Source organism: Amphiura filiformis, chromosome 1 (assembly GCF_039555335.1).
Source record: "Amphiura filiformis chromosome 1, Afil_fr2py, whole genome shotgun sequence".
Classification (NCBI taxonomy): Eukaryota; Metazoa; Echinodermata; class Ophiuroidea; order Amphilepidida; family Amphiuridae; genus Amphiura; species Amphiura filiformis.
The window spans coordinates 68,601,327-68,613,574 of record NC_092628.1 but is presented as its reverse complement, the minus strand read 5'-3'; the positions used below and the strand labels follow the sequence as shown (position 1 = coordinate 68,613,574).

The window sequence follows — 12,248 nt, the reverse complement described above, 5'->3', positions numbered from 1 at the left end:
CCATCCCGCCTCCTTCGCTACGCCACTGGGTCCTCCGATAGAATATACTTACTTGTCAAACGAGAGACCATACGAGTATCCGAACATAGCACAAGCAACTTTAACATCTTCAGAAGTCAATGAATTTGAATCGATCACACCCCAATCTGTATCATTACGCCGAACTTCAAGCCGACCTTCGTACTCTGTATTACCGTCAACAAGTCGCCAATAGTAAGTGTCGTTAGCATATTCTATGGTAGCGGCTGTTAAACAAAGAAACAGGAATATAGTTAGCTCATTCTGCCAATATAACCAGGGCTGCTCTATCCTTTTTGGAGCCCTAAAATCAAATCCCAGCCAGTTGTGTTATTTATTCTAAGCACGTACTTTTAAAAATATGGATGCAAAGCAAATCTAGCAAAACCAAAAATTAAAGCAATTTGCAACCCCAAGACAAATAAGGGGTACCCTCCGTAGAGGGCGCCCAAAAGGAAGATACAGATGACAATTATTGTTTTATTTTTATTTTTTAACATGTGGGGACGTCCCCTGTGGAAAAAATTAAGAGGCGTGTCCTCTCCTTCCCCCTACCCGCGGCCTATGATTGGGAACAAATTGTCTATTTGTGTTTGTTGATGGAAAGACAAGATATCATCAATAGTGTCAAACAAGTAGATTACATGATTGCTCTTACTGTCTAAGATATAAATTCATTATACTTAAGGGGTGGGGTATGAACGTTTGGACAGTATTTATTGTGGGACATTAGAGCACATCAGACATATCGAATTGCATTCTGAATACGAAGAATGTCCTTCTGATATCAAATAATTTAGATTTTTGAAATTCGCAATGTAATACACATTTTATGGTAAATCATTAAAATTGATATTTTGATATTTAACAGTAGTTGAAGTAAACTTTATAAATCTGATGATTTATACTTAAAGTGTATGTAGGTGGGATGAAAAGCCGACGATCAATTGAAAATTTTGACCTTTCGTATTGAAGATACGGATTTTTTTTCCCAAAACACCAAAATAAAAAAGGTCTTTTTGTACCGGGGCCAGCAAAGCTGGCCACGGTACTTATTAATTGGTTCAAGTTTGTTGTTGTTTCTAACTTTCTATTTGATAGTTTATGAATAAAACAGAAAATATTGTCAAAAAATGATCAAGTTGTCATAGCAAATAGAAATACCAAAATTGGTGTGTGAAGAAAGCAGAAGTTTTGTGTTGATTTTGCATGACTAAGGTAAAATCAGTATATATTTTAGGAACTTTCTTTCTAAATTGAAAATTGGGCAAATTCGCTGGTCCTCTTACCATGCACATTGACCTTATTAGAGTATAAAGTGCAGGGGACAATAAAATACTCAGTAAATGTGTCAGTGTGTGGTCATCATGTCATAGTGCTTTTCAAGCAGGGTCAAGGTTATCTAGCAGCGATCTTGCTATAGGTTAATGAAAATGTTTTGATGTCATTACACATCTATTCCAGAAAACTTTTTACACATGAAAATTAATTGGCAGTTGGTGGGAGATAGAGAATAATTGGCAGGACAATTGGTTCTACATTTAGGAGTTTCACATGATAATAATAATATGTTAGGATAGAAGAGGGTGTATGTTATGCCCTTAATCAAAAGTCTGGTATCAAAAGCTATTTGCACACATGATAAACAATTATCTTCTTTTGGATAAGTTGATTAACTTCATATATTTTTGTCTATAATATTATGATGATATACAGAAAAATCAGAAATCAGTAAAATGTAGCTTTGGTGCAGATGTAACGAATTATGTTCCTACGTATATATCACTAGTCTTTAACCATGCTATAAACAAAATTAATACAATAGCATTGGGTTTCAGTATGTGTAGGCCTATAATATATTTGTTGTTTATATATTCCAAAATAATTATTCTTGATATAGTGTTTAACATTCTGTGTGTTTAAATTTTCAAACCAGATTGTTATGAATTAATCTATACTAAAAGATGCGAATGTTGTTTGCTTTTACAAATTTCATTTGTGCAATCACAATTATACAGGCCTATATATAGACAGTTTTGACGTAAGTATAGTGTGAGAGAGAATACAAAACAGAGTGTAACATAAACTATTAGGTAAAATCGCCAATGAAGTAGCTTCCGAAATTCTTGAGGATATAGAAGGGATCACATTTGGAACCAAATGTTTGGAATCTATTCCATCTTTTTTCAAATTTATGTAACAACGTAAAGACTGATGTTGAAAGAATAGCAACAAATGGAACTTGGCTCAAAATGTTCAAACAACCACAATCTTTACACTTAAAAATTATTTTTACTGTATATTTATATTTTAAAAAAGAAAATGGTTGTTACTCAATGTAATCTACTTTTTGTTATATAATCTTCACATGAAATCATTCCTGTCCCGGTACATCCCTTTTAAAGGGTTTTTATTGGGAAAAAATCCATATCTTCAATATAAAAGGTCAAAATTTTCAATTGATCGTCGGCTTTTCCTCCCAGCTACATACACTTTAAGAATATATCATTAGATTTATAAAATTTATTTCGAGGACTGTTATATATCAAAAATTTGAAAAATATCAAATTTTAATAATTTGTCATAAAATTTGTATTATATCGTGAATTTCAAAAAATGAAAATTATTTGATATCAGAAAGACATGCTTCGTATTCAGAATGCAATTCGATACGTCTGAGGTGCTCTCATGTCCCACTAAAAATACTGTCGAAACGCCATATAAAACGCTCATTCTAGATCCCTTAAAGGCCGCTACAAATATCTGGAAAACACATTAAGTTGGAAGCTGTACAAAGTTTGGTGGTATAGAGGTGAACATTGACTTGATTATATTTTAAGCCTACTTAATTGGGTTGTCCTTGAAAGTTTGCCTGGTCAACTGGATCCCCCTTTAATAATATTATACTTAATAAGTTTACGTCCTTCATCACGAAATCTTTCAAAAACTTCTGACCTATATATGCCAAATTAAATCTTAAAGACACAAAATAGTTTGGTCAATTGTTTTTTTGTTTTTTTTATTAGTTAAAGGCTTAATGTACGATTTCCTTCAAATGCTGAAATAATACTAGTAATAATGATCGGGAATGGTTTCTGTCCATTTTGAGCTGAAATAACGAGGTAACGTGAAAGAAACACTGCTTGTTATTTTGGCCGTTTAACACGCAGTTCTATGGGCGGACATAAAGTCATAATTTCTTGAATTATGACTTTATGTCGAACTTTGCTCTGTTTACCTACAAACACAACAAATTTGGCTGATTCCATTTAGGTGCAAGTTGTGACATGTGTAAACATTACAAATATGCAAAAAAATCAGGTTTGAAAAAATTAACCGAATTCATATTATAAGATCGTACATTATGACTTTAAGCAATATTATAGAAAATGTGTAAAATAAAAAATACTTGATTGTAGGAGGCGATATGAATATAGCTATGGATATCACTTTGGATAGAAAATCTAAAAATAATAGGCCTACTATAATAAGGATAAGCATAAGAATGGCCGAATTTCCCTCAAATGTCTTCTTTTTAAAAACAATTTACATTTCAAAAACATTTTTATATTAACAAATTATACTGACATTACTAGAAAAGCTTACACATGTCAACGCATATTATCGTAATTCTGCATGAACATGATCAAGAATTGATTTTGGTTAGATTTGTGATATTGTACCAAGTATTATATCCGATCACCAAACAATTATTATGAAGATTTCTGGTATTCGGCATAACCGTTGTACCTTGTTCTATGTATTACTTTTGCCGATTTGGTATTGCTTTTGCCGAATCGGAGAAAGCTTCTGATTCCGTTAAATGGAGTTTTCTTATGGCAACCTTGGAAAAAAAAAATTGGTCCAAATCTGCTTTCATGGGTAAAATGTTTTTATTCAAATATTAAAAAATAAGAGGTTGTCCACTGGTTAGTTTGATCTGACACGAAGTGTTCGCCAAGGATGCACGTTAATGATCAACAGCATTATTCGTGTAAGTTGTTTTCGAAAGATGTACATAAGTCTCTTGATAGAGCTCGTACAAGACTATTATTGGGGATGACAAAGATCTGAAGATTAAAGCCTATATTGGATGATAGGAAGAAGATAGAAGCATTTGAGATGTGGTGCTATAGGAGGCTGTTGGGAGTATCTTGGAAAGACAAGAAGACAAATATCTGGGTCCTGAATAAGATTGGCACAGACTTAAACATCAGAAAGTCCAGCATTGTGAGGAAATTGCGCTACTTTGGCCACATGGTAAGAAAGGATGGTGGAGTTGAGAAGCAGATTCTTCAGGGAGTTGTGGAAGGCCATCGTGGAAGGGGACGTCCATCAACGTCTTGGACAAATGATGTGAAGAATGTTTCATCACACGGAATGTATGGTGCAACACGTTTGGCTTTTGATAGAGAGAGAGCGGTTCATTTTATTCATACGAAAAGCTTAGTGAAAAATATGGACTTAATCCACAAAGTACAATTCTGAGAAAAACACGTTTTTCTGATATGGCAATTTTAGTTTGGTTGATTTTGTTGATATTGCTTGTGGATTAAGGTATCGTCATAGTGAACCAAAATGGTTTATTTGAATTTTTTAAAGTTCGTATATTTTTATTACACCTTTTGTTAAAACAAATTAAGGGACTTACCGCATTTTCCGACTAAACAGATTCTAGAAACCCCCTTTTGCGGTTTATACTCTTACTTTACTGTGTCAACTGCTTGTCATATCAAAAAGGATTAATCAAAAATCTATTTCTAATTAAGCATTTTTTTTTAAATGACCAAAATTGTCAATTATTGGGGATTTTCCGGAAATTCATAAAATTTTGGTTTTTGCTAAATTTTGACAAAATTATTATTATTATTATTATTTTATAGATTTTCAATGCAAACGAAGTGTTCTCTAACCTATATATTCACCCCCACCTCCCCTCATTTTATATAACGAAGATTTCCGGAAATCAATAATTTGAATATCATCGGGAAAAGATATGAATGTGAAACAAAGACCAAAAGATGTATTTTAATGTGTTTAAGGGATCCAAAATGAGCGTTTATTGCGTTTCGACAGTATTTTTGTGGGACATGAGAGCACCTCAGACCTATCGAATTGCATTCTGAATACGAAGCATGTCTTTCTGATATCAAATAATTTTCATTTTTTAAAATCACAATATAATACAAATTTTATGACAAATTATAAAATTTGATATTTTTCAAATTTTTGATATATAACAGTCCTCGAAGTAAATTATGTAAATCTAATGATATATTCTTAAAGTGTATGTAGCAGGAGGAAAAGCCGACGGTCAATTGAAAATTTTGACCTTTCATATTGAAGATATGGATTTTTTCCCAAAAAACCTAATTTTTTTTGGTGTTTTGGGAAAAAAATCCATATCTTCAATACGAAAGGTCAAAATTTTCAATTGATCGTCGGCTTTTCATCCCACCTACATACACTTTAAGTATAAATCATCAGATTTATAAATTTCACTTCAAGTACTGTTAAATATCAAAAATATCAATTTTAATGATTTGCCATAAAATGTGTATTAAATTGCGAATTTCAAAAATCAAAATTATTTGATATCAGAATGACATTCTTCGTATTCAGAATGGAATTCGATATGTCTGATGTGCTCTAATGTCCCAAAATAAATACTGTCCAAACGTTCATACCCCAGCCCTTAATACGGCCATACAAAAAAACTCAATTTCGACCTCCGGTGGACTTGGTATGTTGTAAATGATGAGCTCAATAGTTTACAAAGAGAATGGAAATTAGAAATAAAAGTCTCTGAAACAGATATTGGAAAACTTAAAAGTATTGAAAAAAATACGTTAAAGGTCAAGAAGTTAACAACTCGTGATGCATCTAAACGATTTAACATGTCACAATCCACAAAACCAGCTAATCAGAATTATCATGATCGCTTGTTTGGACATTACCTTTTCAAAATTACAACTGAAGAAAGAATGAGATATTATCAATATCAAAATCCTTCATCGAATTGTTCCAAGTAATAATTATTGAAAGCTAGTTAATCTCGAAGAGAACGAAAAGTGTCATTTATGTCAAACTAAAGAAACATATTGATCACATGTTCTGGGAATGCCATCAAATAAATTCTTTTTGGAAGGAGCTGGAGATACGTTTGAATGGAAAGATACAGAGTCGAATACATCTATGTTACAAAAATATAATTTTGGGATTGGAAGGACACCCAAGGTTTAAAGTGTTAAACTATATTATTTCGAGTGCTAAGTATTACTTAAATTTAGAAACAGGTTTTCAAATGGGAAACCATAATTTATATCGCCACTTTTTCACATTTTTTAAGTAGAAAAATTGAAGAAAAAGCTTGTTTTCAGAGAATAAATAAATTGAATATCTTTCGTATGAAATATATGGAATATATAAATATAATATATTATTGTCTTTCTCGTGTACCCAAGGACAAAGTTACAAAGTTTTAAACGAATTTAAGAATATGCACAATATTGTATTAGGCCTATATTATGTTGTAAGCGATACTTTTGTATTTGTGTTGTGTATGTTGTTATTATTCTTTCTATCTTTTATTTTCTTTCTTCTCAAGTTTTTAGTGTTTAAAAACAGAATGAATAAATAAATTATAATAAGAATGAATCCTTAAGGGATCTGGAATGAGCGTTTTGAGCGGTTCGACAGTATTTTTTATGGAACATATAAGAGCACCTCAGACGTATCGAATTGCATTCTGAATACGAAGCATGTCTTTCTGATATCAAATAATTTTCATTTTTGAAAATCACGATATAATACAAATTTTATGACAAATTATCAAAATTTGATATATTTCACATTTTGATTATATAACAGTCCTCGAAGTAAATTTTATAAATCTAATGATATATTCTTAAAGTGTATGTAGCTGGGAGGAAAAGCCGACGATCAATTGAAAATTTTGACCTCTCATATTCAAGATATTCAAGATATGGATTTTTTTCCCAAAAAGACCTAATTTTTTTTGGTGTTTTGGGAAAAAATCCATATCTTCAATACGAAAGGTCAAAATTTTCAATTGATCGTCGGCTTTTCATCCCACCTACATACACTTTAAGTATAAATCATCAGATTTATAAAGTTTACTTCGACTACTGTTAAATATCAAAACTATCAATTTTTAATGATTTGCCATAAAATGTGTATTACATTGCGAATTAAAAAAAATCAAAATTATTTGATATCACAAGGACATTCTTCGTATTCAGAATGCAATTCGATATGTCTGATGTGCTCTAATGTCCCACAATAAATACCCCTTCCCTTAAGGATTGTAATTCGGGACCAATCAATTTTAGATTTAGAATTAATCTTAGGCCTATAGATTTGAATTTTTAATCTTAAAGATTGGATTTTAAATCTGCCAAGACTTAATTTTAAATACTCGATTGGTCCCTAATCCCTGATCACAATCCCTAAGGATTTATTTTAAATCCTTCAAATTTATAGTGAAAAATTGTTTTCAAACCTGATTTTTGCATATTTGTAATGTTTGCACATGTCCCAACTTACACCTAATTGGATTCAACCAAATTCGTTGTATTTTTAAAATAACAGAGCAAGTTTAAATTACTAAGTCATAATTATGACTTTAATTTAATTAAATCCCTCATAGAACACCACATTTCAGCAGCTAGGGTTGTGAGTTTTTCATTTAATTTGATTAGTTTAGCTTAAAATTACCAGAAAATGTCCTGACAGTTGTTACTAATAATATTTTATATTTGGCAAATGACCAAATTACAATTTGACCGAAATCGTAAGGCTTTAATGTAGAATCGTATGAATGAAATAAGAAAATAAAAAAAGAACAAAGATAATTTGACTCACCAGGAACTGCCGAGACCATGCACGATTGACCAAAAAGGCTGCAGAGAAGTTCAAACCAAAAGAGGCAAGAAACCACTATCAACTGGCATGTATGCTTCATATTTCTTGATCTGGAGTTGGTAAACCCAAAAGGCTTACCACCCCAGACTAGAGAATCCAAGGTGCAACAGCTAAATCTTCATATTAAATGCAACAAAACTCAATAAGACGACGCCTTCATCAACAGGCATGACAGATGTGCTGTGCAGGTGGCGAATGCGAATTATTATATTAAAAGATATGATAGTGAAGTGTTGAGATTCATTAACCAATCAGGTCGTCGAAAACGCCTTCTGGTGAGAAAAGGCCTCCAAGTGAAAAAAAGGCGTGTGATCAGTAACCAATCCAATTGGTGTTTTATCATCAATGTATTCATCGCTAAGGAAACGCCCAATTTATGCAAGGATACTAAGGAGGATCAGCTTCTCTTCATTGTAAAATAATCATTATTATTCATATTAATGCGGGAAATTATTAAAGGCAGTGATCCCACCGAGTGTAAACAAATTAATTTTGTATAATAATAAATTGCCTAAAAATGAAGGATATGTCATTTAAAGTGAAAAAAAAAACCCGAGGAAAACAGCAGTATGTGCGGCTGGGGGGTTTATCGGCTGGGGGTCTGTTGCTCGGGATGTTGGGGATGCGGGTGGGAGGCATGTGATGGTGACTTGGGCACTTTGGTTGTGAGGCTGACGATACTCAAAAAGGTTATGACTGATTTTGATGTGTACTGTTTTTGATATTGAAATATTGTCTGTAGTTAATTTATTCTAAATGTAGAGTGCAATCCATATTTTACTATGTTTATATCTTCACTATGGCTCAAGGACCACAATGGAATTAAGTGTACTTTTATGTGTACTTTTTGTGTTTTTATCCTTGGTATGTACCTAAATAAAGTGAAATGAAATGAAATGAAAAGTATTAACAATTAAGTTGAAGCGCCATTCAAATACGTATTACTAATTTCTCTTCTTAAAAGTAGAGAAATATTGCAGATTCATGTCATGTCTTATTTTTGTCTTTAATACATGGCTTTCGGCTTAATCGCTGGCTTAACCATTTGCACATCTATGACACCAACAAAGGTGCCAAAATCTTTAATTTTGATGATTTTATGATCCTCTGATTGAGTAAATCACGGAATAGGCTTTTAATTACGAAAAAATGACTTTGATTTACCCAGTCGATTTAGGAGGTGAAGAGAAAACGGGAAGAAAAATAATGTGTTTTATTGGAAAATGTGCGGTTTTTATCCGAAAATACACCAATAATTCCAAGCCATATTTAAAATGTCACAAAAGGAGCAAATCTGATTTAATTGGTTAAAGAGGCATGCTTTTTTGATAATATGGAACTTGTTAACAAATTGTCAACCTGATGAGGTTCTGTTGATAGAATAAATTTTATATAAAATGTCCATCCTGTGCAACTTTTTTTATTTTTTTTAAATTTTGATGTCTGAACTATGCAAGGCATTAACAGCTGCTATCAGTGTGATAGTGCTGATGGGTTGGCGCCAAGATAGTTGTTAACCTCCCGTTTGAAGCTCAGCCGATTCTGGTTAGAGGTAATTGGACCAGGTTGAGCATTCCATAGGTGAGCTGAGGATGGAAGGAATGACCTCTGGTGGCTGACCAGGTTGGATCTTGAGATTTTGACAGCTTGGTCGTGGGATCTGACAGAGCGCCGCAAACGAGGATCAATAATCATAGGATCTGGTAACAGATGTTGAAGGAGTTCTGGAGCATGCTTAGTGTTGGTGCATTCTCTAAAAGTACCTTTCTTCAAAATCCTCTTCTATTACAATAATTACCAGTTGCCATACGAAATTTTTTTAATGGCAAGGGGATTCCATCACTTGAGTGTTGATCTCATGTGCATAAATATACAAAATGTGATTAACTGCACAGCACCAGAACTCATCATACTTTTCCATCCTTGTCCGGTTTACATTTCAGTGATAGTGGATAATTGAATGTTCCTTAAAAATTGCAAATCAGCTTATTAATATGCAGATAGATATTTACAAATAATATGACAAACTATCCAGCATTTCAGCTCATCATAATTTATCATTCTACCAAAGTTTCAGTTATGGCCGTGTGTCCTGAACTCGCCACCCTTAGCGTTACATGACAAATATTATGAATTTTTACACCAACCAGGTTTCTAATTAGATTATCTCCACAATCATGAACCCTAAACTAGCAAAAGTATACATTTTTGGAAAGCTGAAGGCATAAGCAATTCAAATATATACATTTCAACTCATTATACAGGGTGACCTGCAAGTTATACAGGGTGGAATAAAAAAGATTTTGATAAAAAATGGGCCACTCAATGTATTGCTTATTACCAACTTACAGTAATTAACAGGAAGTAAACAACACAGGGGTATCTATTCTAACGTTATTCGCCCCCAATTTGGGGAAATTTTGGGAAAAGTCCACAACTTTTATGGCTATTTTTGGAATGAAAATCGAAGGTCACTTGCTGGCAGTGACTGCTCTACAGGGTAGGCAGGCATGAGAATGTTCCTTTTTTAAAAGGAATTCCTTCCCCCCCCCCCCACATTTCCGTGTTTTTATTTATTTTTAGCCCGTTTTTAGCATTTTTACATATAGCATTAGCATATTATATGTAATGGTCCCTTGGCTTTTACCCATTCCCATCCCAAAAATAATTATTTTGAAGGAAAACAGGGAAGAGTTGGATCAGTAATTCTTCCCTGCCTGTGCAATTACTGACTAGTGGTCATACACTATAGGAATTTACATATTTCATACAAAATTCATCTTCTTTTCACTTTGGACACCTAACTATCTAGGGAAGCATATTGGGATTGTAAGGGAAGACAGAACCACCAATTAGCTAACTTAAACTTGACCAAGTTTGTCTTCCCTTTTAAACCTCAGCTTCAGATCCTTCCCTAGAAGCAATAGTTCAGTGGCAATCTCCAAACTCTGCTATATAAAACATACAAAAGTGCTGAAAATGCTAAAAACAGTCGGCAAAAAAGCTATAATTTGGGAAGATCCTCTACTTTTGTTACAGAACAAGTGTACCAGTACAAAAAAGGTGAAAATCAAAACCAAAAAAGCTGAACTCTCACACCCCTGAAAATAATAAATCACAGCTCTGAAAATAATAAAGAGCCTAGGGTGTTCGACAGTCTGAGTCTGTCTTCCCTTTAAACCATTGGTCCTTAGGCTTAGATGCAATGGTTCATTTTCCAGACTCCCGTTTGGGTCAATTTTTTTGGATTCCAGTTGGGGAAGAATCTGGGAAGGATGTCATGTGACACAGCACGATAGGGTGAGGGAATAATTTAGATTTTCTGGAAGAATAGACACCCCTGAAACAACATTCATTTGGTTAGAGGATATGGAGAGCCAACTGACTTTGGAAGAAACCAAAATCACAGCTGTTTGGTAATCTCGGAATATAGGGTGTCCCAAAGTATGTTAGATTTTTTTACAATTCAACATATTGAACCTAAACATTTTCCCCTAACCCATACAGAAAAAATATGTCCATATTTAGATTCCTCGTCAAATTTCCCTTCAGAAAATCTATGATTTGACTATGATAGGATAAGTAATTAAAATTTTACAGTAACTTTTAGATTTTGAAGACATATGCATTACTTACTAGTGTTTAATATGACTACGGGTAGTTTTGTATGGAAAAGTTTGTATTTTCTAGACTAAACCAATCATAAATGATTAAAAACAATTAGTAGAATTGTTTAGCTGTAAAACCATTAGTCTTTTAGATGCTAAATAGAGTCAAATCCAATTTACAGCCTTTACAAAAGCAGATTCGCACTAAAATACCAATCCCATAGAGTTTGTGTGTACCACATCCCCACCACCACATCCCCCACCACACCCTGCCCATTCTGAATTCTATGAAGCACAGTGTCGGTATTAAAAAAGTTCAAGTATTTCTTTTTACAGGGTTGAAAGTGAATTTTATTTAGCAATAAAATGAGACCACAAGCATGACAATAACTTCTTGCTTGACAGAGATATCATCATTTGTTTTGAGTCGACTTTGGCAAAATGTAACGTCGCCACCTTTTTTTGGTGGCGAGCTCAAGACACATGACCTTATCCATCATTCTTAGTCAGTGGGAGTGGTCTAGTTCGTAGACACATTTCTGATTGGACAATCGCATGATTTGGTGCCGTCTATCAGGTCAGGCGACCCACGTCATCATCGTCTTGATAATGCGTAACATGCGTGTAGAGGTGCGTGTATGTATCGCGCTGGATGCGTGAGACTAGTGCGGAATCGTG

The 12,248-nt window shown here is 33.4% G+C and overlaps 1 protein-coding gene across 1 annotated transcript in view; it reads right to left on the bottom strand.

Annotated features, from left to right (window-relative positions):
- LOC140152018 (uncharacterized) overlaps positions 1-8,125 on the bottom strand; it is a 45,342-nt gene extending 37,217 nt beyond the window's left edge. Inside the window, exons 1-2 of the mRNA XM_072174321.1 lie at positions 7,903-8,125; positions 53-245 (exon numbers count right to left, since the gene is read on the bottom strand). Of these exons, the coding sequence (XP_072030422.1) occupies positions 53-245; positions 7,903-8,002 (293 nt within the window). The 5' untranslated portion in view covers positions 8,003-8,125. The remainder of the gene's footprint in view (positions 1-52; positions 246-7,902) is intronic.
- Positions 8,126-12,248: the final 4,123 nt, after the last annotated feature.